Source organism: Hyperolius riggenbachi, chromosome 3, assembly GCF_040937935.1.
Source record: "Hyperolius riggenbachi isolate aHypRig1 chromosome 3, aHypRig1.pri, whole genome shotgun sequence".
Taxonomy (NCBI): domain Eukaryota; kingdom Metazoa; phylum Chordata; class Amphibia; order Anura; family Hyperoliidae; genus Hyperolius; species Hyperolius riggenbachi.
In genome coordinates, this window is record NC_090648.1 from 238,894,251 (window position 1) to 238,921,048 (window position 26,798).

Genomic DNA, 26,798 nt, shown 5'->3' on the forward strand with positions numbered 1-26,798 from the left:
TTCTTTGTTATAGCTGATACAAATCCTGCAATAAATCTGCAGCATGTCTTCTTCCTGCTTTCATGGAAGCAGGCATATTGTTAAAGAGAGTCTGAAGTGAGAATAAATCTTGCTTCAGACCTCCTAGATAGCAGGGGCATGTGTGCCCCTGCTAAAACGCCGCTATCCCGTGGCTTAACGGGGATCCCTTCACCCCCAAATCCCCTCCGTAAAGCAGGGGAGCGCTTCCGCATTGGGGCAGGGCTAACCGCCTCAGCCCTGCCCCACGCGCGTCTGTCAGACGCGTATCTCCGCCTCTCCCACACCCCTCTGTCTTCCTTCACTGAGAGGGGCGGGGGAGAGGCGGCGATGCGCGTCTGATAGACGCGACTGGAGGCAGGGCTGCAGCCGTTAGCCCTGCCTCCAGGAAGAAAAATATTTACGACCAAGACTACGACCTAGTCTTGCGGGGGTGGGTTTGGGGGTGAAGGGACCCCCGTTAAGCGGCGCGATATCGGCGTTTTAGCAGGGGCACACATGCCCCTGCGAAGTATGAGCTCTGAAGCGAGATTTCAGTTATAACTGGCAGCAACTGATTCATTGTGAAAGGACCCTATGTTTTCATTTAGTTTTGTGCAAGAGTTTAGGTCCATTTTGAGACTTTTTAGTAAAATGGGCATATAAATCCAAGTATTTTCAGTTATTGCTTTATTTACTTTCCTTGTATTACTTAATTAAAAATCTCAGGGTCTGATGTACAGAGGTTTGCAAAAGTATTCGGCCCCCTTGAAGTTTTCCACATTTTGTCACATTACTGCCACAAACATGAATCAATTTTATTGGAATTCCACATGAAAAACCAATACAAAATGGTGTACATGTGAGAAGTGGAACGAAAATCATTCATGATTCCAAACATTTTTTACAAATCAATAACTGCAAAGTGTGGTGTGCGTAATTATTCAGCCCCCTTTGGTCTGAGTGCAGTCAGTTGCCCATAGACATTGCCTGATGAGTGCTAATGACTAGAGTGCACCAGTGCGTAATTAATGTCAGTACAAATACAGCTGCTCTGTGATGGCCTCAGAGGTTGTCTAAGACAATATTGGGAGCAACAACACCATGAAGTCCAAAGAACACACCAGACAGGTCAGGGATAAAGTTATTGAGAAATTAGAAGCACGCTTAAGCTACAAAAATATTTCCAAAGCCTTGAACATCCCACGGAGCACTGTTCAAGCGATCATTCAGAAATGGAAGGAGTATGGCACAACTGTAAACCTACCAAGACAAGACCGTCCACCTAAACTCACAGGCCGAACAAGGAGAGAGCTGAGCAGAAATGCAGTCAAGAGGCCCATGGTGACTCTGGACGAGCTGCAGAGATCTACAGGTCAGGTGGGGGAATCTGTCCATAGGACAACTATTAGTCATGCACTGCACAAAGTTGGCCTTTATGGAAGAGGGGCAAGAAGAAAGCCATTGTTAACAGAAAAGCATAAGAAGTCCCGTTTGCAGTTTACCACAAGCCATGTGGGGGACACAGCGAACATGTGGAGAAAGGTGCTCTGGTCAGATGAGAACAAAATGGAACTTTTTGGCCAAAAATGCAAAACGCTATGTGTGGCGGAAAACTAACACTGCACATCACTCTGAATACACTATCCCCACTGTCAAATATGGTGGTGGCAGCATCATCCCCACTGTCATGCGCCGGCCCAAAGCAAGAGGCCGGTGTTTGAGCAGTGACTCACTGTAGCGCCATACAGGCAATCCCGAAAGCGCAGGCCATGCCGCCCAGGATGCCACATGTGACGCGCTCAATAGCAACGACTGGGAGGGAGGGAGAGCAGGAGAAGAGGGCGGAGACCCACAATTTTAGTATATACACGAATCTTGAAAAAAAATAAACAAAAGAATAAATATAAAATTAATTGATCGAAAACGAAAACATAAGGTACTTCAGAATGGCAAAGCGCCTATATACAGCGCAGCTATGCCAGCCAATTGCTAGCATTCGCCAGCATGAATACCTAATGCAAAATACAAAAATATGTACAAATTCACATCAAATGGGAATGAGGTGTACAAACAGCCCTGAATTATAATGCTGGCAACTGGGTGAAAATCATATACACTCAGTTAACAAAACTTGGTCGATAAAAAATCCACCGGGAGAGTAAGCAGGTGCAACAGACAGTGGGGGGTAAAGGGAAAAGAAAAACAGGACACGGAAAGGTATAAGGGAAGGGTGAGGGGGGAGGGGAAGGGGGGGGGGGGGTTTGGAAGAGGGAAGAGAGGCAGGCCAACCGAGCACAACCCCAACCAATCATTTAAGTAGAAAAACTTGATAGTTGATACTATCATTTAGCCCTTTATTCTCAGTTGCCCTTAAGTTGAAGATCCAACGGGATTCTAACTGTAACAACAATCTATCTAAATCGCCCCCTCTTGGATGTTGATGAACCCTGTCTAAACCTGTAAATTGAATGAAGCTCACATCACCCCTATGTTCGAGGTGCACGTTTATAGCGATAGGGGATCTGAAGTTGCAGCCTGCAATGTCACCTACATGGTTCTTAATTCTTTATTTAAAGGCATGTGATGTCTTCCCAATATAAAAACATCCACATTTGCAATAAAGCAAATAGATGACCCCTATGGTGTTATAATCCACGAAATGTTGAAGTGTCCACATCCTACCATTGGGTAACATTACAGACCTGCCAAACACAAGATAACGGCAATAAACACAGCCCCCACAGCTGTATGTCCCCGTTACTGTACTATGCTTATGGGGTCCTCCTTTCCCCCAGAAATGACTCGATGTAAGCATATTCCTCAAGTTTTATTGCGTCTATAGGTAACCTGAGGAGGCAGGGATACAAAATCCCTAACAATTCTATCATTCGCCAGGATGTGCCAATGTCGATGGAGTTTTACTTTAAAATGTTGTTTCATTTTCCTTATTATAACCATTACTGTTATGTAGGACTCTTTCAACCAGTGATGATGTGGAAGATAGAGAGACTGAGAAAGGTCGATTGGAGGAAGCCTATGAAAAATGTGATCGAGACCTGGATGAGAAGATTGAGCAGCACTTTACCGAGCTTACCACTGCCATACGTACTTACCAGAGCATAACTGAACGTATCACCACCTCTAGAAACAAGATCAAACAGGTACGCCAGAACCTTTGTAATGAGAACCCAGAGCTGATGATACATCTCAGAAATCTGAAATTGATAACATTTTTACACTTAATCAGTTGGTACGTATTTTTTCTTCTTCTCCATAGCAGTGCGTTGTGGAAAAGATTTCAGTTAAAACGCGTATAGTGGGAACTGTGCCATAGGAAGACATGGGTATTACTTTGAAAATCTATTGTCCTTTTCAGTTATAACTGAGAGCAACTGATTAAAGAGAAACTCCAACCAAGAATTGAACTTTATCCCAATCAGTAACTTATACTCCCTTTTACATGTGAAATATATTGCTTTTCACAAACAGACTATCAGGGGGCGCTGTATGACTGATTTTGTGCTGAAACCCCTCCCACAAGAAGCTCTGGGACGCGGTACTTTTGGCAGTTTGTTACAATGTAACAAGGTTCACAGACAGGAATTTAGCTGTTTACAGCTGTCTCTAACAGCCTAGCCAGCTAGCAGCAGCTATATAACCTGCCCACGGTAAAAATGTCACCATGTAATGTCAGAATGTAAATCGGGGAGAGGAAAGATTTTATAATGGGCAAACACTGACTAAATCATTTATACATAATTATTGTAAAAACGAAGCACTTTTTTTATTGCATTATTTTCACTGGAGTTCCTCTTCAAGTGTAAACGGGGCCTTACCATATATATTCAAATGTAGGTCAACCTCGTGTATAAGTTGACCCAAATAAATAACCCTTTTAAGAATTTTTTTTTTTAAATTTCTCAATTATAACAACCTGTCTGCTTTGACATGAGGTGTCTTGAGCAACCTCCTACCAACCACCAAAAGAGCGGCCACCTCCGTCTATCTTCCCTGTGGAATCAGACGATGATTTGTCAACTTACACCCAACTTATATATTTTGGTTCCAGTTTGTGAAAAATCTTTTTACGTGTACGAGAGGAATCGGCGCGGGAGAGTTGGGCGCAGGATACAGCCGGTATATGGCTGATCCTGCTGCTGCACAAGTCCCGGCCGTGTTAAATACTATTCCCCCTCCAGGCCGCCATGGATGGTGGGGAATGAAATAATTTGGCTTCGGACAAATAATTGTGTTTTAAAAGTAACTTCAGCTCAGTCTCCTGACGGCGCCGAAGTTACTCCCTGTGCGCCCAAGTCTCCTGCGCTGGATTCACTGTGTTTGTCTTTTTACTCTATAGCATTAACTCTCTTTTTCAGGTAAAAGAAAATCTCCTGTCCTGTAAAATGCTTCTGCATTGCAAGCGTGATGAGTTGAGGAAGCTGTGGATTGAGGGCATTGAGCACAAACATGTCCTGAACCTTTTGGATGAAATTGAGAACATCAAACAAGTACCTCAAAAACTAGAGCAGTGTATGGCTAGCAAGCACTACCTGAGTGCCACAGACATGCTGGTGAGTTTTGTTATTGCACTACACTATTTTTATTATGATATATTGGTTCCGATTTTTTGTTTTTATTACAGTGTTTTGTGTTTGTATTATTCACATAGTGTAGAAATGTAAACAACGATGTAAGTAAATCTCAAAATTGTATTAATCATACACCTATAATAACTATATTACCCATTATATATGTATTCTCCTTCTTGCTGTAAGACTGAGTATATAAAATACTTTAGTTCTCTGATTTTTATAGAATGTCCTTTTTTAAAATGTTGACATCAAACTTTGCTAAACTTTAGGTAAATGTATTGGCAGCAGTTTCCCCTAAATAGCTAGACAAGAATGTGTACAGTTATTAGAGCTAAACTCTGGGCAGCAATCCAAATACTCATCCAGGTGATTAACCTATTTTGGTTCCTGGACGTAGTTTCTACGTCCAGGAACCATGCTACCGCGCGCTCCCGTGGCCAATCGCGCGCGTGCACGCGCACTCCCAGCTGCGGATTCGGTAGCCAGGGAATCAATGTATCGGGCTATGGTGCCCGATCATTGATTCCTCTCCCCCGCTGAAAAAGCGACAACTTCTCTCGGAAGCTGCGCCTTTTCTGGCCGTTCCCTCTCCGATGAGTCACTCTAAGCGTGTGTTACGCTTAGAGTGACGTTATGTAAACAAACTCATGGCCGCAAAGTAATACTACACCTGTAAGAAAAAAAAAATACAAATTAACACACATTTACATTATAAATCTATTGTTTACCTCCCACCCTCCCAAAACTACCCAAATAAAATGTTTACTATAAAAAAAAAAACATTACAATAAAAAACAAAAAAAAATGTAAATATTTACCTAAGGGTCTAAACTTTTTAAATATCAATGTAAAGATGAAATATTTCTATATTTTTTTATTTTAAACTTGTAAATAGTGATAGATGCAAAATGGAAAAAATGCACCTTTATTTCCAAATAAAATATTGTCGCCATACATTGTGATAGGGACATAATTTTAACGGTGTAATAACCAGGACATATGGGCAAATACAATACGTGAGTTTTAATTATGGAGGCATGTATTATTTTAAAACTATAATGGCTAAAAACTGAGAAATAATGAATTTTTCCATTTTTTTCTTATTCTTCCTGTTAAAATGCATTTACAGTAAAGTGGCTCTTAGCAAAATGTACCCCCCAAAGAAAGCCTAATTGGTGGCGGAAAAAACAAGATATAGATCAGTGCATTGTGATAAGTAGTGATAAAGTTATAGGCTAATGAATGGGAGGTGAACATTTCTCACGTGAAAACGACGGAACCTGAATGGGTTAAAGGGACTCCGAGCAGTGCAGAAACTATGGAAAGATGCATATCATTTTAAAGCTCTCTTTCTCCTCTTACCAATAATATATAAACCGCCACCCTACGCCTTTTAGTTTTCGCTATTTTCGCGATTGAATTTGCCGCTGCTGCGATTTCAAATGATATCCATCTTTCCATAGTTACATTGTACTACACAGGGTGACTTTTTCCTAAAGGTGGTGTGGGAGCGATCTGTGCACATGGGGCTGGAGGAAGCCCAAGGTATGTATAAAACGTTTGTAGTTACTCAGCTCTGGTACACTTAAAGATCCTTAGAGAGTTCTCTGCTACAAGGTTCCATGTTGAACTTCCAGTGATCAGTATGAGAGAGTGTAAGAGCTGTAATGCCAAATGTAACACACCTGTGACCTTGTAACACAAATGCATAACAGGACCCTGGGGAGAGAAAATGTCTACTTGGGCAAAGTTCCGATATTCTACACTTTGGTGTGTACTCGCCTTTGTTGCCAGTAGTTTAGATATTAATGCCTGTGTGTTGAGTTATATCGAAGAGACAGCAAATTTACATTGTTATGCAAGTTGTACACGGACTACTTTACATTGTATCTAAATTTCATATCATTAGTGTTGTCTCATAAAAAGATCTACATCTGTGAGTTGCCCCCTCTCTTCCCCCGGTGACAATTGACACTGGAAGATCTCAAACATTTCTGCGGCACCTCTTCTGGACTGGTGGCTGCTCAGCTGGGGATTGTAAGTTAACTGCCCCTGTTAGAGGCTTGCCCCCATCAATGGCTTATGAAGTCTCCAGTCTTGTATGAATTCATGATATCTACCATGCCAGACCCCACATGCAGGTGGTCTGCAGTTGTAAATTTAGGCCCCAGCTTCCCTCCCTGTGTAGGCCACACCTTGTTGCTGCATCTGCAGCCCTAGGATTTAGTTCCTGCTTTCGCTGGAAGCGATGCCTTACTGCTGGACTTTATTGGCCATAGGCCAGGGGTTTGCTTTTTGTGTTGGCCCTCCCTCTGCTGCTTCTTTTTATGGCACTCAGTGTTGGATTGTTTATTTATTGGGGCAGTTCAGTTGGGCTCCTGTCCCGTGGTTTCCCTGATTTGTGGACACACCATCCTGGAATAATCCTGAAGGGTTTAAAGAGACACTGAAGCGAAAAAAAAATATGATATAGTGAATTGGTTGTGTACTATGAATGATTACTAGAAGATTAGCAGCAAAGAAAATATTCTCATACTTTTATTTTCAGGTATATAGTGTTTTTTCTAACATTGCATCATTCTATAATATGTGCAGATTACACAACACTCAGCATTCAAAATGAGTCTTTCAGAGCAGTCTGTGAAGTAATGACCTCTCCTCTAGCAGAGGAAAAGTAAATAGTCCAGGAACAGTTGAGATAATAAAAGTCAGATAACAGCCCTCTCCACGACTAACTTAGTCAGAGAGCTTAATGGCTTGTTTGCATAGAGATAACAACTGGAGTTTCTCAACTCTTCCTGTACTGGAAACAATTACACTGATGTATCTGATCTTAATGTTTTATTTCTTAGCTGTGCTACACATACAAATCATAATATCATCATTTTTTTTTCGCTTCAGTGTCTCTTTAACATACAGTTGGGTCCATAAATATTTGGTCAGAGTCAACTTTTTTCTAATTTTGGTTCTGTACATTATCACAAGGAATTTTGAAACTACTAAAGCTTTTTTTTTAACCAATCCCTTTACTTCAGGGTCTCAAAAGTAATTGATTCAAAAGCCGCATCTACACTAGTAGATGCGGCCGCGATGCTCCTTATCAATCGAGCCGCTGATGCGGCTCGATTGATGAGATCCGACAGGACGGATCTCCGCACTGCCGATTCCCTGCTTGCTCCCCGCGAGGGGACAATGGCATGGAATCGAGCGGAAGGTAAGCGGCGCTGGCGGGGACGAGCGGGCACGAGCGGGGAATCAAATGCGGCGCATGCGTGGCGAGCGGGGACGCGTCGGGCACGCGGAAGAGGCGATCCGGCGGCTAATCGAGCCACCGTATCGCTGCAACATCTCATCTCATAGTGTAGACGGGGCTAAAGGCTTTTTTTAATGGGCAGGTGTGTGCAAGTCCGTCATTATGTCATTATAAATTTAAAGGGCTTGGAGTTGATTTGGGCTGTGGTGCTTGCATGTGGAAGATTTTGCTGTGAACAGAGAACATGCAGTCAAAGCAGCTCTCCATGCAGATGAATGAAGCCATTATTAAGCTGTGGAAACAAAAACAAAAAAACTCATCCGAGAAATTGCTACAATATTACAAGTAGCAAAATCTACAGTTTTGTACAGCCAAAAAAGTCTGAAAAATACATTAATAACATTATTAAAAAAAATGTGAGAGGTGTATTCACTTTTGTGAGACACTGTATTAATTTAGCATGGCTTATTACTAAACAGTGTTATGGGACACCCCATGACTAAAGTCTATTGTTTGTATATGGCTTTATTTAATATAGTTCTGCGGACAGGGTGAACGTTTCTTCTATAAATTAGGGCATTGTACATAGTGCTTGATCACATTACCTTTAATGTAATACTAGCCTTGTACAAACAGCAAATATGGAAGATGATTCCTCTTTTATCTGTCCTTTTATCAATATTGCATTTAGATGTCACTGGCTACAATACACATCCGCAGAACAGGTTGTTAAATGTATTATTTGAAGGATGAGGACAAATAAAGGAAATGAGAGCAGGAAAGAGGACACAGATAATCTCAGCAATACTTTTACAGAGATTGGCAAATCTTTGATAAAGGTGCTGCTACCATCATTCATCCTGAACATTATCAGCCATGTGAGTGTTGGCAACACATCAGTAGCATGCTCTTCTGCTTTCACAGCGAAGCAGCTTCACCTTGCCTAATATTATGTGTCTGTCTGTAGGCTTAAGAAAAGAAACCAATGCAGCTATTACAATGGTTATGCTTGAAAAATAAAGGAAAACAACCGAGAGGTGTAGTATGTTCAACCAATATGGAAAATGTATTCAAATGAGATTATACTCACAAGTGTGGGTCACCACCCAGGCGACCACTGTAATAGCCGGTGGGGAGAATTATTACCTGACCCCACTCAGGTTTAAAACGTCGCTCTCTATAGAAAGGAAAAATGGGGAAACTCCCCTCCACCAAGGGTGGACAAGATATGTATGAAAATGGATACTAGAGGCGCCAAAACAGGATAAAACAGGTTAAAAACCATTTAAAAACGAGGGGGGGGGGGGGGGTGGAACCACTTCCCTCCGTTAAATGACCAGGCTAGATCCAGCCGTAATTAATGCAGGAAATATTTATTCTCAGAAATCGTCTCCAAATACAGTGCAACGCGTTCCACCCCCCCCCCCCTCGTTTTTAAACGGTTTTTAACCTGTTTTATCCTGTTTTGGCCCCTCTATTATCCATTTTCATACATTACAATGGTTATGTACACATTAATGTGGACAGTGCTATGTATTTTAACCTGCTGGGCGGTCTGGACGAGCACAGCTCGTCCAGTACCGCCGGAGGCTGCCGCTCAGGCCCTGCTGGGCCGATTTGGCTGAAATAAAAAGCAGCACACGCAGCCGGCACTTTGCCAGCCGCGTGTGCTGCCTGATCGCCGCCGCTCTGCGGCGATTCGCCGCGAGCAGCGGCGAAAGAGGGCCCCCCTAGCCGCCTGAGCCCTGCGCAGCCGGAACAAAAAGTTCCGGCCAGCGCTAAGGGCTGGATCGGAGGCGGCTGACGTCACGACGTCGGCTGACGTCGATGACGTCACTCCGCTCGTCGCTATGGCGACGATATAAGCAAAACAAGGAAGGCCGCTCATTGCGGCCTTCCTTGTTTATTCTGGGCGCCGGAGGCGATCGGAAGATCGCCTCCGGAGCGCCCTCTAGTGGGCTTTCATGCAGCCAACTTTCAGTTGGCTGCATGAAATAGTTTTTTTTTTATTAAAAAAAAACCCTCCCGCAGCCTGCCTGGCGATCTTAATAGAACGCCAGGCAGGTTAAAGAGGCACTGTAGTGACATATATTAGAATGCAGTACATTATTCAGGATACTCACTTTTACGTTAAAGGACTTCCGAGGCCAAAATCCGGGCCCAAAACATAAAAAAAGTTAGCTACCTTCATGACTTTGTAAGGCACGGAGGACGCCGTCCGCGCCCTCTGTGCCTTTCCGCCTGGTCCTCTCTGCTGAATAGCCCCCCGAAAGGCTGCGACCCCACGGTCCGGGTCGGCATCTTCTGCCTCCATAAAGATGGCCGCCGGAGCTGGCCACGGCTGCGCAGTCCGCATAGCCGCTACTGCGGCTGCGCAGCTCTAGGGCCAACCCTCCGATCCACGCTGCCTGTTACGTGATCGGGGGGTTGGCCCTAGAGCTGCGCAGCCGCAGTAGCGGCTATGCGGACTGCGCAGCCGTGGCCAGCTCCGGCGGCCATCTTTATGGAGGCAGAAGATGCCGACCCGGACCGTGGGGTCGCAGCCTTTCGAGGGGCTATTCAGCAGAGGGGACCAGGCGGAACGGCACGGAGTGCGCGGACGGCGTCCTCCGTGCCTTACAAAGTCACGAAGGTAGCTAACTTTTTTTTATGTTTTGGGCCCGGATTTTGGCCTCGGAAGTCCTTTAAATATCCTGGTTTCAGCATCATAAATGCTTCCTATAGCTATATATTTGCTGTATATTAGTATTAAACCCCACCCTCCCAGTGAGTCTTAAGGTGGCCACTAATGATCCAATCTTTTTCTTCCAATCTTACCATTTTTATGTAATATAAGGTAACTGCCTGAAGTATCCATTCAGTAGTCACTCAATGTACCCTTATACTACATAGATTTGGAAAGATTGGATGAAAAAGATTGGCTCATTAGTGGCCACCATTAGCCTAGATCAGGGGTGCCCACACTTTTTCGGCTCGCGAGCTACTTTAAAATTTGCCGAGGCCAGGAGATCTACCAACGTCCCAAATGCTAAGCACGCGTACCCCCCCCGCGTTAGCCAGGTATATGTGCCTGCAGCATAGGTTACATGCCCTCAGTATAGGTTAGCCTGGTATTTGGGCCCTCAGTGTAGGTTAGCCAGGTATATGGGCCCTCAGTGTAGGTTAGCCGGGTATATGGGCCCCCAGTGTAGGTTAGCCTGGTATATGGGCCCTCAGTGTAGATTAGCCAGGCATATGGGCCCCCAGTGTAGCTTAGCCAGGTATATGGGCCCCCAGTGTAGGTTAGCCAGGTATTGGTGCCCCCAGTGTAGCTTAGCCAGGTATTGGTGCCCCCAGTGTAGCTTAGCCAGGTATTGGTGCCCCCAGTGTAGCTTAGCCAGGTATTGGTGCCCTCAGTGTAGCTTAGCCAGGCATATGGGCCCCCAGTGTAGCTTAGCCAGGTATATGGGCCCCCAGTGTAGGTTAGCCAGGTATAGGTACCTGTAGCGTAGGTTAGCCAGGGTCCTCTGGACTCCTGGAACCTCCGGCAGGCAGGCCGCTGGCCAATATGAATGGCGGGGAGAAGACGCAGCGAGGAGAGAGGCGGCGCGGCCGCTACGTCATGGCTGGGGGCAGCGCCGGGCATGTTACCAGCACGCACGTTGCAGGCTGCCCGGCGCCGCCCCCAGCCATGACGTAGCGGCCGCGCCGCCTCTCTCCTCCCTCTCTGCTCGCCGCGTCTTCTCTCCCCGTCTCCCGTGCATTCTTATTGGCCAGCAGCTAAACATGATGAGCTGCTGGCCGCAAAATTTAATGAGACGCGGCCAAGAGGCCGCGATCTACCGAGGAGGCGGTCGCGATCTACCGGTAGATCGCGATCGACCTATTGGGCAGCCCTGGCCTAGATGGTTACCGTATATACTCGACTATAAGTCGAGAAATTTAGGTCTGATCTACTTTTGTGAAGTAGGGGGGTCGACTTATACTCTCATCAGACCTAAATTTCTGACTTGCAGCCCAGTATCAAGAGTCCTCTCTACTCTGCATCTGCTTCATTCTGCCCCCTAGTGCTGCCAGCCAGCCAGATTGTGTCCCTCTGGACTTCTAAGATTGCTAGATGCCAAAATTCCGCTCCCCCCCTCCACGCAGGAGAATGGACAAACCCCCGTTCATTACATATTCAGGCAGCGGCTGAGAATGGTGATCCCCCGCTCAGCACTGATCCTCCTTAGCTGCGGGGGTAGGAGCTGCTCACTGGAGCTGCTCACTGTGCCTCACTCGTACCTGATAGCTGACTAACTCGGCTCTCTCCCCAGCACTTGCTCTATAAACAACGCTGGGCGGCTGGCACTTCAGGGGGAGTAGCTATTAGACTAGCTGTGCTTGACAGTGTTGTGGGGGCGGGGCTTAAATCACAGGGGGCGGAGCTTAAATCATCGATGTCTAGTAACAAAAAGCTGCTTGCATCAGGGACAGCTGTGAGGACAATGACCGGTGGCTGGAATGGAGGGATTTAGAGAGGCTTCTACCCCCTTTGTGGAGGTAAGAGCCGCTCTAAATCTCTCCGTTCCAGCCACCGGATCATTGTCCTCACCAGCTGTCCCTGATGCAAGCAGCTTTTTGTTAACTAGAGAGAGGCGATTTAAGCTCCACCCTGCGATTTAAGCTCCGCCCCTGCATCACTGTCATAAGCACAGCCAGTCTAATAGCTACTCCCCCTGAAGTGCCAGCGCTGTTCATACAGTATCATAACATCACCGTGCAGCGCCAGGGAGAGAGCAGCTTATAGATCTCAGCCAGCAGGTACATATCCTAACCAGATCTGAGGCAAGATACCTAAAACAATTAACCCTCATGATATACAAGCATGTTTCCAACACTGTGCTGTTGTTGATGTTCTGTATTACCACATTAACAGTAGCAAAGTGTGGGGAAAATGCATGGAGTTCATGCAGGGCCATTTGTTTCAGGTATCTTGTCTCATACATGTGAAAACAGCACACAAAAAAGTACTATAACCTCATCAAGGTGAACCTAAATCAAACGATTTACCTTACCTTGCGCTTCTACCAGCTACCTGCAAACATCCTAAGCCCAGCGCAGTCGCTCAACAATTCTCCAATACCCCGCAGCGGGTGTTTCATTTTCCACTGACTGGCGGGTCAACGCCCACTGCGCTGCCCTGGCCGCATGCATCCTTGATCACGCTTCCGTCACTGAAAGCATCCTGCGCAGGCGCTGTACAAGATTTTCAATTACTGTGCCTGCACAAGACGCTCCCGGTAACGAGCATGATCAAGGACATGCGCAGCCAGGGCAGCACAGGCGCAATGGGCGATGACTTTCGAGTAGGTAAAAAGACGTAACTTGGCCACTGCTGGGGACCGGAGGATCGTTGCATATTAAAAAGTTCATGGTTTCACTGCATGCAGTCTGTAGTTAGCATGAATAAAATCCTTTATGGCACAATTTCCTGGGCCGACTTATACTTGAGTCATCAAAAAATTCCATCTTAAGAGGGTCAGATATTTGGGTCGACTTATACACGTGTCGACTTATATTCGAGTATATACGGTAATTATGGAGAATTAACCCCCTCCCCACCGGCATTCATGGAGACCAGAGATGTTTTCTACTTGCTTTAGAATTCTCCATAAATGAACATTTCGCAGTGACCATCTGCCAGTACTAAAGATTTTGCTGCCTGTGATAAATTTCAGAAAGTAAACCAGGGAGGGGGTTGATTTTACCATTGACAAACATTGACTATTTTATCAAAGAATATTGTAAACAAAATAAGCAATTTTATTCATTATTTTGACTACAGTTCCTCTTTAACCACTTAAAGAGACCCTGTAACAAAATTTTCTGCCTTCTTTCTTCTATCCCAGTGATGGCTAACCTTGGCACTCCAGCTGTGGTGGAACTACAAGTCCCATGAGGCATTGCAATACTCTGACAGCTCTAAGCATAACTCGGGGAGGCAGAGGCATGATGGGATTTGTAGTTTTGTCACAGCTGGAGTGCCAAGGTTAGCCATCACTGTTCTATCCTATAAGTTCCTATACCTGTTCTAATGTGGTCTGTCTTACTGCAGCCTTTCCTAGTTGCACAGTGGCTGTATTTTCTCTGTTATATAATCTAATCTTCTTTCCTTTGTCAGCTTTGAGGCTCAGGCACTCCGGCAGGAATGTGCTGCTCTGCTTGTGATAGGCAGAAGCTATACACACCCTCTCCATGCCCCCTCCTCAGCCTATCACATGCTGGTTAGCAGCCATGTTTTTTGTTTGTAAACACTGCCTAAAACTGTCAATTACAAGCCAGGATTGTGGCAGAAACAACACAGAGGGGCCCAGGAGAACATAATGAATAGAATGGTATGGTTATTGTTAGAATTTTAGAGTACAGATTCTCTTTAAGGACTGCAGCCTTAAAACCCCTTAAGGACCAGACACTTTTTTTCCATTCAGACCAATGCAGCTTTAACGGTTTATTGCTGCAAACAACCTACTATCTAAATGAATTTTACCTCCGTTTTTGTCACTAATACAGCTTTCTTTTGGTGCTATTTGATTGCTGCTGTGGTTTTTAGTTTTTATTATATTCATCAAAAAAAACATGAATTTTGTCAAAAAAATGATTTTTTTTAACTTTCTGTGCTGACATTTTTCAAATAAAGTAAAATTTCTATACAAATTTGTCTAAATTTATTGTTACATGTCTTTGATCAATAAATAGACACTTATTGGATTTTTTTTTTTTTTGTTTAGGTAAAAGTTATAGCGTTTACAAACTATGGTGCAAAAAGTGAATTTCCCCATTTTGAAGCATCTCTGACTTTTTTCTGAGCACCTGTCATGTTTCATGAAGTGCTAGAATTCCAGGATAGTATAAATACCCCCCAAATGACCCCATTTTGTAAAGAAGACATCCCAAAGTATTTACTAAGAGGCATGGTGAGTTCATAGAAATTTTTTTTTTGTCACAAGTTAGTAGAAAATGACACTTTGTGACACCCCCCCCCCAAATAAAAAAGTTTCCATTTCTGCTAGCTTGTGACCAAAAAAAATGAAATCAGCTACGGACTCGCATGCCCCTCTTTGAATACTTTGGAGTGTCTGCTTTCCAAAATAGGGTCATTTGTGGGGTGTGTTTACCGTCCTGGCATTTTGGGGGGTGCTAAATTGTAAGCACCCCTGGAAAGCCTAAAGGTACTCATTGGACTTTGGGCCCCTTAGCGCACCTAGGCTGCAAAAAAGTGTCACACGTGGTATCACCGTACTCAGGAGACATAGTATAATATGTTTTGGTGTCTATTATTACACATACCCATGCTGGGAGCGGGAGAGATATCTCTGTAAATGACAATTTTTTGATTTTTTTTTTTTTTTTACACACAATTGTCCATTTACAGAGATATTTCTCCCACCCAGCATGGGTATGTGTAAAAATACATCCCAAAACACATTATACTACTTCTCCTGAGTACGGCGATACCACATGTGTGACACTTTTTTTTGCAGCCTAACTGCGCTAAGGGGCCCAATGTCCTATGAGTACGGAATACCTTTGGGTGTGACCCCTATTTTAGAAAGAAGACACACCGAGGTATTCCGTTAGGAGTATGAACTCACCATACTCCTAACGGAATACCTTGGAGTGTCTTCTTTCTTTTCTAAAATGGGGTCACTTGTGGGGTTCCTATACTGCCCTGGCATTTCACAGATGAAAAAAGTCTAGTGCTGATCCTAGATTACAGTGGTTTGCAAAAGTATTCGGCCTCCTTTAAGTTTTCCACATTTTGTCACATTACTGCCACAAACATGAATCAATTGTATTGGAATTCCACGTGAAAGACCAATACAAAGTGGTGTACGCGTGAGAGGTGGAACGAAAATCATACATGATTCCAAACATTTTTTACAAATGAATAACTGCAAAGTGGGGTGTGCGTAATTATTCAGCCCCCTTTGGTCTGAGTGCAGTCAGTTGCCCATAGACATTGCCTGATGAGTGCTAATGACTAAATAGAGTGCACCTGTGTGTAATCTAATGTCAGTACAAATACAGCTGCTCTGTGACGGCCTCAGAGGTTGTCTAAGAGAATCTTGGGAGCAACAACACCATGAAGTCCAAAGAACACACCAGACAGGTCAGGGATAAAGTTATTGAGAAATTAGAAGCAGGCTTGGGCTACAAAAACATTTCCAAAACCTTGAACATCCTACGGAGGACTGTTCAGGTGATCATTCAGAAATGGAAGGAGTGTGGCACAACTGTAAACGTACCAAGACAAGGCCGTCCACCTAAACTCACAGGCCGAACAAGGAGAGCGCTGATCAGAAATGCAGTCAAGAGACCCATGGTGACTCTGGACGAGTTGCAGAGGTCTACAGCTCAGGGGGGAATCTGTCTATAGGACAACTATTAGTCGTGCACTGCACAAAGTTGGCCTTTATGGAAGAGTGGCAAGAAGAAAGCTATTGTTAACCGAAAAGCATAAGAAGTCCCGTTTGCAGTTTGCGACAAGCCATGTGGGGGACACAGCAACCATGTGGAAGAAGGTGCTCTGGTCAGATGAGACCAAAATGGAACTTTTTGGCCAAAATGCAAAACGCTATGTGTGGCGGAAAACTAACACTGCACATAACTCTGAACACACCATCCCCACTGTCAAATATGGCGGTGGCAGCATCATGCTCTGGGGGTGCTTCTCTTTACCGGGGACAGGGAAGCTGGTCAGAGTTGATGGGAAGATGGATGGAGCCAAATACAGGGCTATCTTGGAAGAAAACCTCTTGGAGTCTGCAAAAGACTTGAGACTTGGGCGGAGGTTCACCTTCCAGCAGGACCACGACCCTAAACATAAAGCCAGGGCAACAATGGAATGGTTGAAAACAAAACCTATCCATGTATTAGAATGGCCCAGTCAAAGTCCAGATTTAAATCCAATCGAGAATCTGTGGCAAGATCTGAAAACTGCTGTTCACAAACATTGTCCATCTAATCTGACTGAGCTGGAGCTCTTTTGCAAAGAAGAATGGGCAAGGATTTCAATCTCTAGATGTGCAAAGCTGGTAGAGACATACCCTAAAAGACTGGCAGCTGTAACTGCAGAAAAAGGTGGTTCTACAAAGTGTTGACTCAGGGGGCTGAATAATTACGCACACCCCATTTTGCAGTTATTGATTGTAAAAAAATGTTTGGAATCCTGTATGATTTTCGTTCCACTTCTCACGTGTACACCACTTTGTATTGGTCTTTCACGTGGAATTCCAATAAATTTGATTCATGTTTGTGGCAGTAATGTGACAAAATATGGAAAACTTCAAGGGGGCCGAATACTTTTGCAAGCCACTGTATCTGTCTCCTCCTGGACTCCAGACTGGGCGGTGAAAGGGGGCAGTATGGGTGCGGCGGAACCAGGAGATTGCCCATTGGGATTTGCCAGCACCTCTGGGAGACTATGGGTAGTACCGGCCCGTTTTGCTAGTGGCTGCGACTCGGGTCTTAATGCACGTGCCACCGAACCAGTTTCTACTACCATGCTGGTGCTCGCCACTTCACCAAGGTCTATGGTAGTACTGGTGCTAGTTCCAGGAGATGCTACGCTGCTGGTGCATGCCTCACCAAGAAAACTCGGATCAGTGCTAGCACCACTCTGCAGCTTTTGAGTCTGATCCTGCACTACCTGCGGTTCAGTGACATGGGGTGTGGTACGCCTGGCTCTAGCCGAGACCTCAACCTCTTCATTGCTATCGGTCAGAGAGCCACTGCTATTCACCGGTTCGGATTCTAACCCGGATGATTCGTCGGATGAGGCCTCCCAATCGCACTCGCCCCACTGGGCCAGAATCTTGGTGCCTCTTCGGGTGATTGATAGGTGATCAGTAGGTGATTACAGGGAAGAATATATGCAAGCAAAGCACTGGCGAGTTGATCAGAGGGGGTCTGAGGGCGATCTGAGGGTGTGAGTGGGTGATTGAGTGCCCGCAAGGGGCATATTAGAGTCTGATCTGATGGGTAGCAGTGACAGGTGGTGACGGGGTGATTGATGGATGATCAGTGGGTGATTAGAGGGGAGAACAGATGTAAACCATGCACTTGGGAGATGATCTGAGGGCGGGTCTGCGGGCGTTCTGAGGGTGTGGGCGGGTGATCGGGTGCCCGCAAGGGGCAGGTTAGGGTCTGATCTGATGGGTGGTAGTGACAGGTGGTGACGGGGTGATTGATGGGTGATTGACAGGTGATCAGTGGGTGATTACAGGGGAGAATAGATGTATACAGTACGCGGGGGGGGGGGGGGGGGCTGGGGAGGAACTGAGGGTGTGGGGGGGTGATCAGGACCCCCTGGGGGGCTGATTAGAGCCTAATCTAAAATATAGCATTGACAGATAGTGACAGGGAGTGAGTGATGGGTGATTAGGGGAATGATTGGGTGCAAACAGTTGTCTGAGGGGGTGATCAGGGGGGGTCTGAGGGGTGCTGTGGGCAATCATGGGGGCAGGATGTGTGTGTGTGTGTGTGCAGCACAATCGCTGCTGTGCAGCACAAATGATGGGAACGGTAGAAGGGCTGTCTATGCTCTTCTACCATTCTTGCGTGTCGCACACTATACGCGCTGCCAAATTGTGCACGGCAGCTTGTATAGCCTCAACTATTCTCCAAAGCACAGTGATAAGTTATAGCTAGTGCAAAAATCGCTAGCGTAATCACAAACGCAAGGTCTTTATAGAAGCCATTTTACGATTCCAGGCATGTGATTTTCTAGGTATGCCTAAGCGATTTTTGAATTGTTTTTGTTGTAGAGCTTTTTTTATTTTTTTTACAGTTTGTTTGAAGTGAACCGCTTTTGCAAAAAAAAAAAAAAAAAAAAAAGCTTGGAAAATCGCTCTGTGGTAGCGTTTTTTAGAGCAATTTCCCACTTTTCCCATACTTAACATTAAGGCTGAATCGCCTCCAAAATGCTGCAGGACCTGCGTTTGCATTTGGGAAAAAAAAATACATAGCTCTGGTGTGATCTATCCCATACAAATACATAAGCCAAGCATTTTTCAAAGAGCTAGCGTTCTAAAAAGCACTCAGAAGCGCTCTTGGTGTGCACAAGCCCTAAATTGTTTCCCCCCAAAATTGGGCTCAGATATCACTGGGTTTAGACTTCTCTGAAGGATATTTAGTGACGTTAATATGGACTCTGAAATTCTGTTTGATGTATCTCTTATATACAAATCCGTAATAATCATCACATTTAAGATAAATCCATGACAGGATGGATTCAGATGTTTAGTTTGAATTTGGAATAACTTTTAAAAGGACTATTTTCATTTGATGATTTTATTTTCTATAAACATCCCTTTCCTCCTCCTCCTTGGTCTCTTGACACCATGCAGTCCTTAAATTTCTGTGGTCCCATGACTACCCTAGGAAAAACAAATCAAAATTTATAGATGTTAAATTGCAACTGGATAAGACTACCAGGTTTTCAGTTTTTATCTGCTTATCCATTCATCATTATCCATTTTTGTGTGATTACTGATGTATAAGATATTTACCTGTAACACTGATGACCAATATGTAGTGATGTGTGGTGATCAACAAAATGCTTCTTAACCACTTCCCCTCCCTCGGGATGAGTAACTACGTCCCTGCAAAATGACATAACTCTGTGCAGGGGCGTAGCTACTATGTCCCTCCCCGCCGTGCGTTTCTGCTCCCCCTCCCGCGCTCATAACCGCCAACGATCGTTAGCCGCTAGATCAATGAATGGGAATACAGTTCCCATTAATTGATCTAAGTCATTGTGTGAATTACTGCAGCCGTCTATGAGACCGCGCCGCCATTCACAGACTGTCCACGCATCACTTCCTCTTTGTGTAGTAATACTACGTATACGTCAGCTGCGAGGACATCTTGTGGCCAAATAGTAAAATTATATCTACATTTGTTTCATTTAAGGACCTATTTTTACATTATTTTTGCATTGTAAATTAACTCCTGACCTCCCACACTCCCCAATAAATACCCCCCCCATTTTTTATTTTTTTTTTAACAAAAAATAAATAAATACATAAATAGTTACCTTAGGGACTGAACTTTTTTTTTTAATATGTATGTCAAGAGGGTATATTACTATTACTCTATAAATTATGGGCTTGTAGTTAGGGATGGACACAAATGAGGGGGAATTAAACAGGCTAAACTCTCTAAATACATACAGGGTGCATATCTCTGTTTTCTTTCTGTCCTGTGCAAGAGTTCAGGTCCACTTGAAAGAATAGGGAAGAAACAATAGGTGAGGCAGTACATAAGGTTTTAAACCATGGTTGTTGTGTTTGTAGACTATATTCTTAAAGTGGACTTGCTCAGAACACAAGCAAAACCGAGATAAATGCACTCTGTGTCTAAGAGCCTGTCTAATTCCCCTTCCATCTGTAAGGCCTGGTGCACACCAAAACACGCTAGCAGATCCGCAAAATGCTAGCAGATTTTGAAACGCTTTTTCTTATTTTTCTGCAGCGTTTCAGCTAGCGTTTTGCGGTTTTGTGTAGCGGTTTTGGTATTGTAGATTTCATGTATTGTTACAGTAAAGCTGTTACTGAACAGCTACTGTAACAAAAAACGCCTGGCAAACCGCTCTGAAGTGCCGTTTTTCAGAGCGGTTTGCGGTTTTCCTATACTTAACATTGAGGCAGAAACGCATCCGCAATCCAAAATCTGCAGCAGCCCAGGAGTATGCGTTTCTGCAAAACGCCTCCCGCTCTGGTGTGCACCAGCCCATTGAAATACATTACCCTAGCGCATCCGCACCCGCAAGCAGATCGCAAACCGCAGCGGAAACGCTCCGGTGTGCACTAGGCCTAAGTGATCACACTTAATATGTAAACACAGGATGTTAACCCTTTGTCTGCTTCCATGAAAGCAGGAAGTAGACATACTGCAGATGTATTGCAGGAGTTCTGTAAGCTGTAACAAAGTAATGCTTTTCTTTAAAGGTTATAATGCTGTTGCTTATATCTTAGAGCATAGAGGAAATTCAGGTTTGCTTTAAACGGGCACAGCTTGTCCAGAGTTTGAGAATGGAATGCCCTAGATTAGACTCCATGCTTGTTTTAAAAGGTGCATTTTAAGAGCAACTGGTATTGTTTAAAGGGAAATAAATATGGCAGCCTCCATATTTTTCTCACTACAGTTGTCCTTTAACAGTGGACATCCTTTAAATAGCAAGCAAATATCATTGCTGTATTTTACACTCTACAACATTACCTGTTATAGATGTCTCCTCTGTACGATTTAGCTGCTTGTTAACCCTGTATCATTAAAGCATGTTTTGGCAGCAGAGTGGCTCATGCTGCAGCTGCAGGCGTTGGAACACGCTTGACTTTCTGCTTTAATGGTGAGTTTGTGTAGCAGAACTAAAATCCTGAGACGTACACCTCTGGCAGCTGGCACAGCGGCTTAGATATGGGTTCATTAATTGACACAACTCTTCGTTTGCTGCATCACCTTTGGTGCAGGCATCTCTTTATATTCTGCTCACATTAATTGAAGTAATTTTGCCACTGAAGTGTGTTTCAGACCTCTGCATTTAAATTGAAATTTTAATTCCCTTATTGTCTGGGAGAGACAGCTGAAGATGGCTTGTTGCAGGTTTCATTATCACTGAGAACACTCCAGCTGCTGCTTCTAATGTACAATGACTGATTAATGCCGGAAAGAATTATTAAAACAAGAATGGCAGCCTTTTCCCAGTAGGATGGGGTAAACATGAAGCAGTATTTTGACAGCTTTATGGAGCTGGTTTGGCCTCTGTCTGCTGTAGTTTGGTTGAATTTCAGCAGACGTCCAGTCTTAGGGCCCGTTTCCACTAGGGCCAAATGCGCTGAATTGGAAGCATTGAATCTGCGCTGAATCGGAAGCATTTTCCCAAACGCAAGGCGGGCAGGGAAACGCTGCTTATTCTTTCAATTGTTTGTTTGCCGGACAGCATGCTGCAGATTCCTGCAGCACGCACCGGAATTTCTAGCTGTGTGATCTGGAGGTGTTCTCTCATCACTTCAGGTGTCAGCGTGTGTCCTGCAAAATGCATGCAGGCTAGTGGAAACCGGTCCTTATGGGAGGCTTTATACAAGCTGGAGAAGAAAAGCCAAGACAAACATTTGATAATGATATCTTTTGATAAGTTCTGACACAGTTGTGAGAAATGTAACTGAAGACTTGGGAAGGCTGAAAGGTATTTCAGGTGTAAGGGAGTTTATCATTCAGTTCACTACAATAATATTAAAGAAACCCTGCAGCATGGATCAGCAATATCCATGTGGGCTGGAACCCACAATGTTTAGCAGCATTTTGGGATCGCCAGCGATTCCCAAAGATGCTTTGCCAATGAAAGTGAGTGGTAGGGAACCCACTGGTGCAATTGCGATTAGGGGTAACAGCAGTTGTAGGACATGCAGCATTTTGAGTGCATTTGTGTTAAATGCGAAGTAGAAAAGTGCTGCAAAATTGCTTTGAAAAGTGATTTTGCGGCGCTTGGGGAGGGGGGGGGGGGCGAGCGATGACAATTTATATAAACTTTATTATACTCACCAGGTGTTGGGATTTCCTGCTACCGACCACTAAAGGCAGAGGTCAGAGGCACTTCTCTGGTACTAGAGAAGCACCTATGACCTCATAATTTAGGGATGGGGCTATTGACCACTTTTCAACATGGCTTCTCCACTTTCTATCCACTGACATTCCTTCCATCATCATTGGGGACTTTAACATCCCCATAGACACTAACTGTTCCACTACCACAAAATTCCTCTCACTCACCTCATCCTATGACCTCTCCCAATGGTCCTCAACCTCCACCCACAAAGATGGCCACACTTTGGACCTAGTTTTTACCCGGCTCTGTCCAGTTTCCACATTTAATAACTCTTCATTCCCCCTTTCAGATCACAATCTCATAACGTTTACAATCAGCCCCTCCCTGCCTCCTCCAGCTACTGTAGTGCAGCCATCACGCTTATGCAGGAATTATCGCAACCTCGACCTCTGCTCCCTACCTGATTCTCTAAAACCCCTGGGCTCCCTGTCATCCTACACCGACCCCGAGTCAGCATCCATCTACTACTCCACCACAGTCTCTGCTGCCATGAACACAGCCGCCCCTCTCACCAACTTCAGCCCCCGCCGCATCAACAGACAGCCCTGGCTGACTGAACCCATCAAACAACTGAAAAGACAGTCCAGGGCAGCAGAACGGCAGTGGAGGAAAAGCTCCAACGCAGATGACTTTGTCCACTATAAAAACACGCTGCTCCAGCTCAGGGACGCTCTCTCACTTGCAAAGCAGTCATACTTCTCTATACTTATTTCTTCACAATCCCATAACCCTAAACAACTTTTTAACACCTTCAACTCTCTTCTCCACCCCCCGCCTCCCCCTACAACCACAAGCTTGTCTGCAGAGGACTTTGCAGCATATTTTGTGAGCAAAATTGAAACGCTACAGAACAGCTTTCAAAAGCAACCCTCTTCACCGGTCCAATCACCTCTTCCTTTTTCCTCTCTGCCCGGCAGCTCCCCTACTATTAACTATCCCTCTCCACATAACCACTCACCCACTCAAACCCCCTCCCTGCTAACAACCTTCTCTGCCTTAACTGAACAGCATCTTTCTTCACTAATCTCTAAAGCTCATCTTACTACATGCGCCTCAGACCCTATTCCCTCTCATCTTATCCCCCAGCTCTCCTCCCCCCTCACTCCTGCTTTAACAACACTGTTTAACCTTTCCATCTCAACTGGCATTTTCCCTTCTTCATTTAAACAAGCTATCATAACGCCACTAATCAAAAAACCCTCTTTAGACTCTACTGCCCTTTCTAATTACCGCCCAGTCTCTCTCCTTCCCTTTGCCTCCAAACTGCTGGAACGCCACATTTACTCAGAGTTGTCTAACTTTCTCTCTGCTAATTCCCTGTTGGACCCCTTCCAGTCTGGCTTCCGCCCTCAACACTCTACGGAAACCGTTCTCACTAAGGTTGCCAATGACCTCCTAGTTGCTAAAGCCAAAGGCAGATTTTCGGTACTAATACTCCTAGATCTGTCCTCTGCCTTCGACACTGTTGATCATACCCTGCTTCTCCAAACCCTCTCAACACTGGGAATCAAGGGCTTAGCACACTCCTGGCTCAACTCTTACCTGTCTGGACGTTCTTTCATGGTCTCCTATGCCAATACCAACTCCTCTCCACGCCCACTGTCTGTGGGAGTACCACAAGGGTCCGTCCTCGGACCCCTCCTCTTTTCCATTTACACCCATGGCCTGGGACAGATAATAAGCTCTTTTGGGTTTCAATACCACCTCTATGCTGATGACACCCAAATTTATTGTTCTGCCCCAGACCTCTCCACACTACTATCTAAAGTCCCCAAATGTCTATCCGCTGTATCTACATTTATGTCATCCCGCTTCCTTAAACTCAATATGAGCAAAACGGAGATTGTAATATTTCCACCTTCGCTCTCTGTTCCACCTCCCACTGTCACAATCAATGTAGAGAACACCCCAATAGCATCAACCCCCAAAGCTCGTTGCCTAGGGGTAACTCTGGACTCTGAGCTCTCCTTTAAATCACATATTAACACTTAAACTACCTCCTGCTACTTCCATCTCAAAAACATTTCCAGAATCCGTCCCTTCCTTACACAAGAAACAACTAAAATGCTTGTGCATGCCCTAATCATCTCCCGTCTTGACTACTGCAACACCCTACTCTGTGGTCTACCAAAAAGCAGATTGGCACCTCTCCAATCCCTACTAAACTCTGCAGCCCGTCTCATCCACCTCTCTTCTAGATCCTCTGAGGCAGCCCCTCTCTGCCAATCCCTCCATTGGTTACCAGTTGCCCAAAGGATCCAGTTTAAACTTCTCACACTGGCATACAAAGCTCTACACAAGCTATCGCCTCCATACATTTCCTCTTTAATCTCCAGATACCTCCCCGCTCGGACCCTCCGTTCCTCACAGGAGACCCTTTTGTCCTCCAGCCTAGTCACCTCCTCTCACTCTCGCATCCAAGACTTCTCACGGGCGGTCCCTCTCCTTTGGAACTCTCTCCCTCAACCGGTTCGTCATGCCACGAGTCTGGAAACCTTCAAACGTACTCTGAAAACACACCTGTTCAGACAAGCCTATAATTTGCTATAGGCAGCACTGAAGGCACACTGGCTCACCCACTAATCCTTGTGTTTCCTTCCCCTTTGTTTCCTACCCACTACCCTCTAGATTGTAAGCTCGCAAGGGCAGGGACCTCCTCCTAGTGTTTCTCATACTGCTGTAATTTTAACATATGTATATGTACCAACTACATATCAACTATGTATGTATCTGTATTTACTCTATTCAATGTCATGACTGTACAGTGTCTTGTATTTCTTATGTATATTTGTTCCCCATTATTTGTTTGTACTATGTACAGCGCTACGGAAGATGTTGGCGCTATATAAATAAAAAATAATAATAATAATAATAATAATAATGGGTGGAAGCTGGACATCTGACACCCGTTAAGTATAATAAAGTTTATTTAACCCCCCCCCCCCCCCAAAAAAAACCCCACTTATTGTGGGCCCAGACTAAGATTAAATGCAATATTTATTTTCAAACAAAGGCTGCTAACAGCAGTGTTTCAATCAGAACACTCCACTTTACTTCATCAAACTACCAAGGGAAGTGGTATATTTTGAAATATCATTTTTCTATCTTCTTCTGTTTCAATATTATCTGTATCACATTGACCTTGCTTAAAGGATACCGCAACTGAAAATAAGATTGCGGCAGTGTGTGGGGGAGTATAAGTAAATACCTTTAGCTCCTCCTGCCCCCCTCCGTCTGTTGCCATTCCTCTAATAACCCTCCCAGTGTCCGGCGACTTTGTTGACCTATAACCTGGACATACTGCGCTCTGTACGCACAGTATGTCATCCCCACTTCGCTTCTGGCCGGCGCATAGCGTTCGGTTCAGAAGCACGCTGATTCCTCTGCCTCCCCTGGGCTGCGTGTGCGCTCTATTACACTAAGCGTCACATGATTGGCATGTGACGCTTAGTGTAATGGAGCGCACACACAGCCCAGGGGAGGCAGAGGAATCAGCGTGCTTCTGAGCCGGATGCTATGCACCGGCCAGAAGCGAAGTGGGGATGACATACTGCGCACACAGAGCGCAGTATGTCCAGGTTATAGGTCAACAAAGTCGCCGGACACCGGGAGGGTTATTAGAGGAACGGCAACAGACGGAGGGGGGCAGGAGGAGCTAAAGGTATTTACTTATACTCCCCCACACACTGCCGCAATCTTATTTTCAGTTGCGGTATCCTTTAAAGAACACCTGAAGTGAGAGGGATAGGGCAGCTGTCTGATTTTCTGCCTTTTATACTTCTAGCTATAGACCCTGAACAAGCATACAGATCAGATGTTTGACTAGTTTGCTGCATGCTTGTTTCTGGGCTGTGATTCAGACATTACTAATGCATGGAAGATCAGCAGGATGTCGGGTAACTGTATTGTTTTAAAACGAGTGAGTTGATCTGCCGGGCGGATCGCTTGCGGCTCAGGGGCCTCTGTACACACGCCTGATTATCAACTTAGGCAGTTATCAGCCGACTTTAATCAAGTTTGTGTACGATAAGGATCAGACAGGAAAGTCAGGCAAATGGTATTATTTTAAAAGCAAAAATCCATATCCTTCTTTGTTTAGGTTTCTTTTAATGATAAAAGTGCTATCTCCAAAAAACTGGCTATGACACATTTACTATATTGAAGCATTCATGTATTGTGCATGCATGTGTCCCACAATGGCAGCTCTGAAATTCACAAAGTGGTTCCCAGCCACCTCTCTCTGGCGGTTAATGGCTGCAAAGTGCCCTGCTAAATGGCAAGTGAGGCTGTTGCATTACATTTTTGTCAGGCCAAATATTTTTAA

General features: G+C 44.8%; 1 protein-coding gene across 2 annotated transcripts in view; it reads left to right on the forward strand.

Annotated features, from left to right (window-relative positions):
• The window catches only part of EXOC4 (exocyst complex component 4), a 552,305-nt gene that overhangs the window by 7,107 nt on the left and 518,400 nt on the right, over nucleotides 1-26,798 (forward strand). For both annotated transcript variants that reach the window (XM_068276025.1, XM_068276024.1), the window contains exons 2-3: nucleotides 2,972-3,161; nucleotides 4,377-4,571. In XM_068276025.1, coding sequence (XP_068132126.1) covers nucleotides 2,972-3,161; nucleotides 4,377-4,571 — 385 coding nt within the window. The remainder of the gene's footprint in view (nucleotides 1-2,971; nucleotides 3,162-4,376; nucleotides 4,572-26,798) is intronic.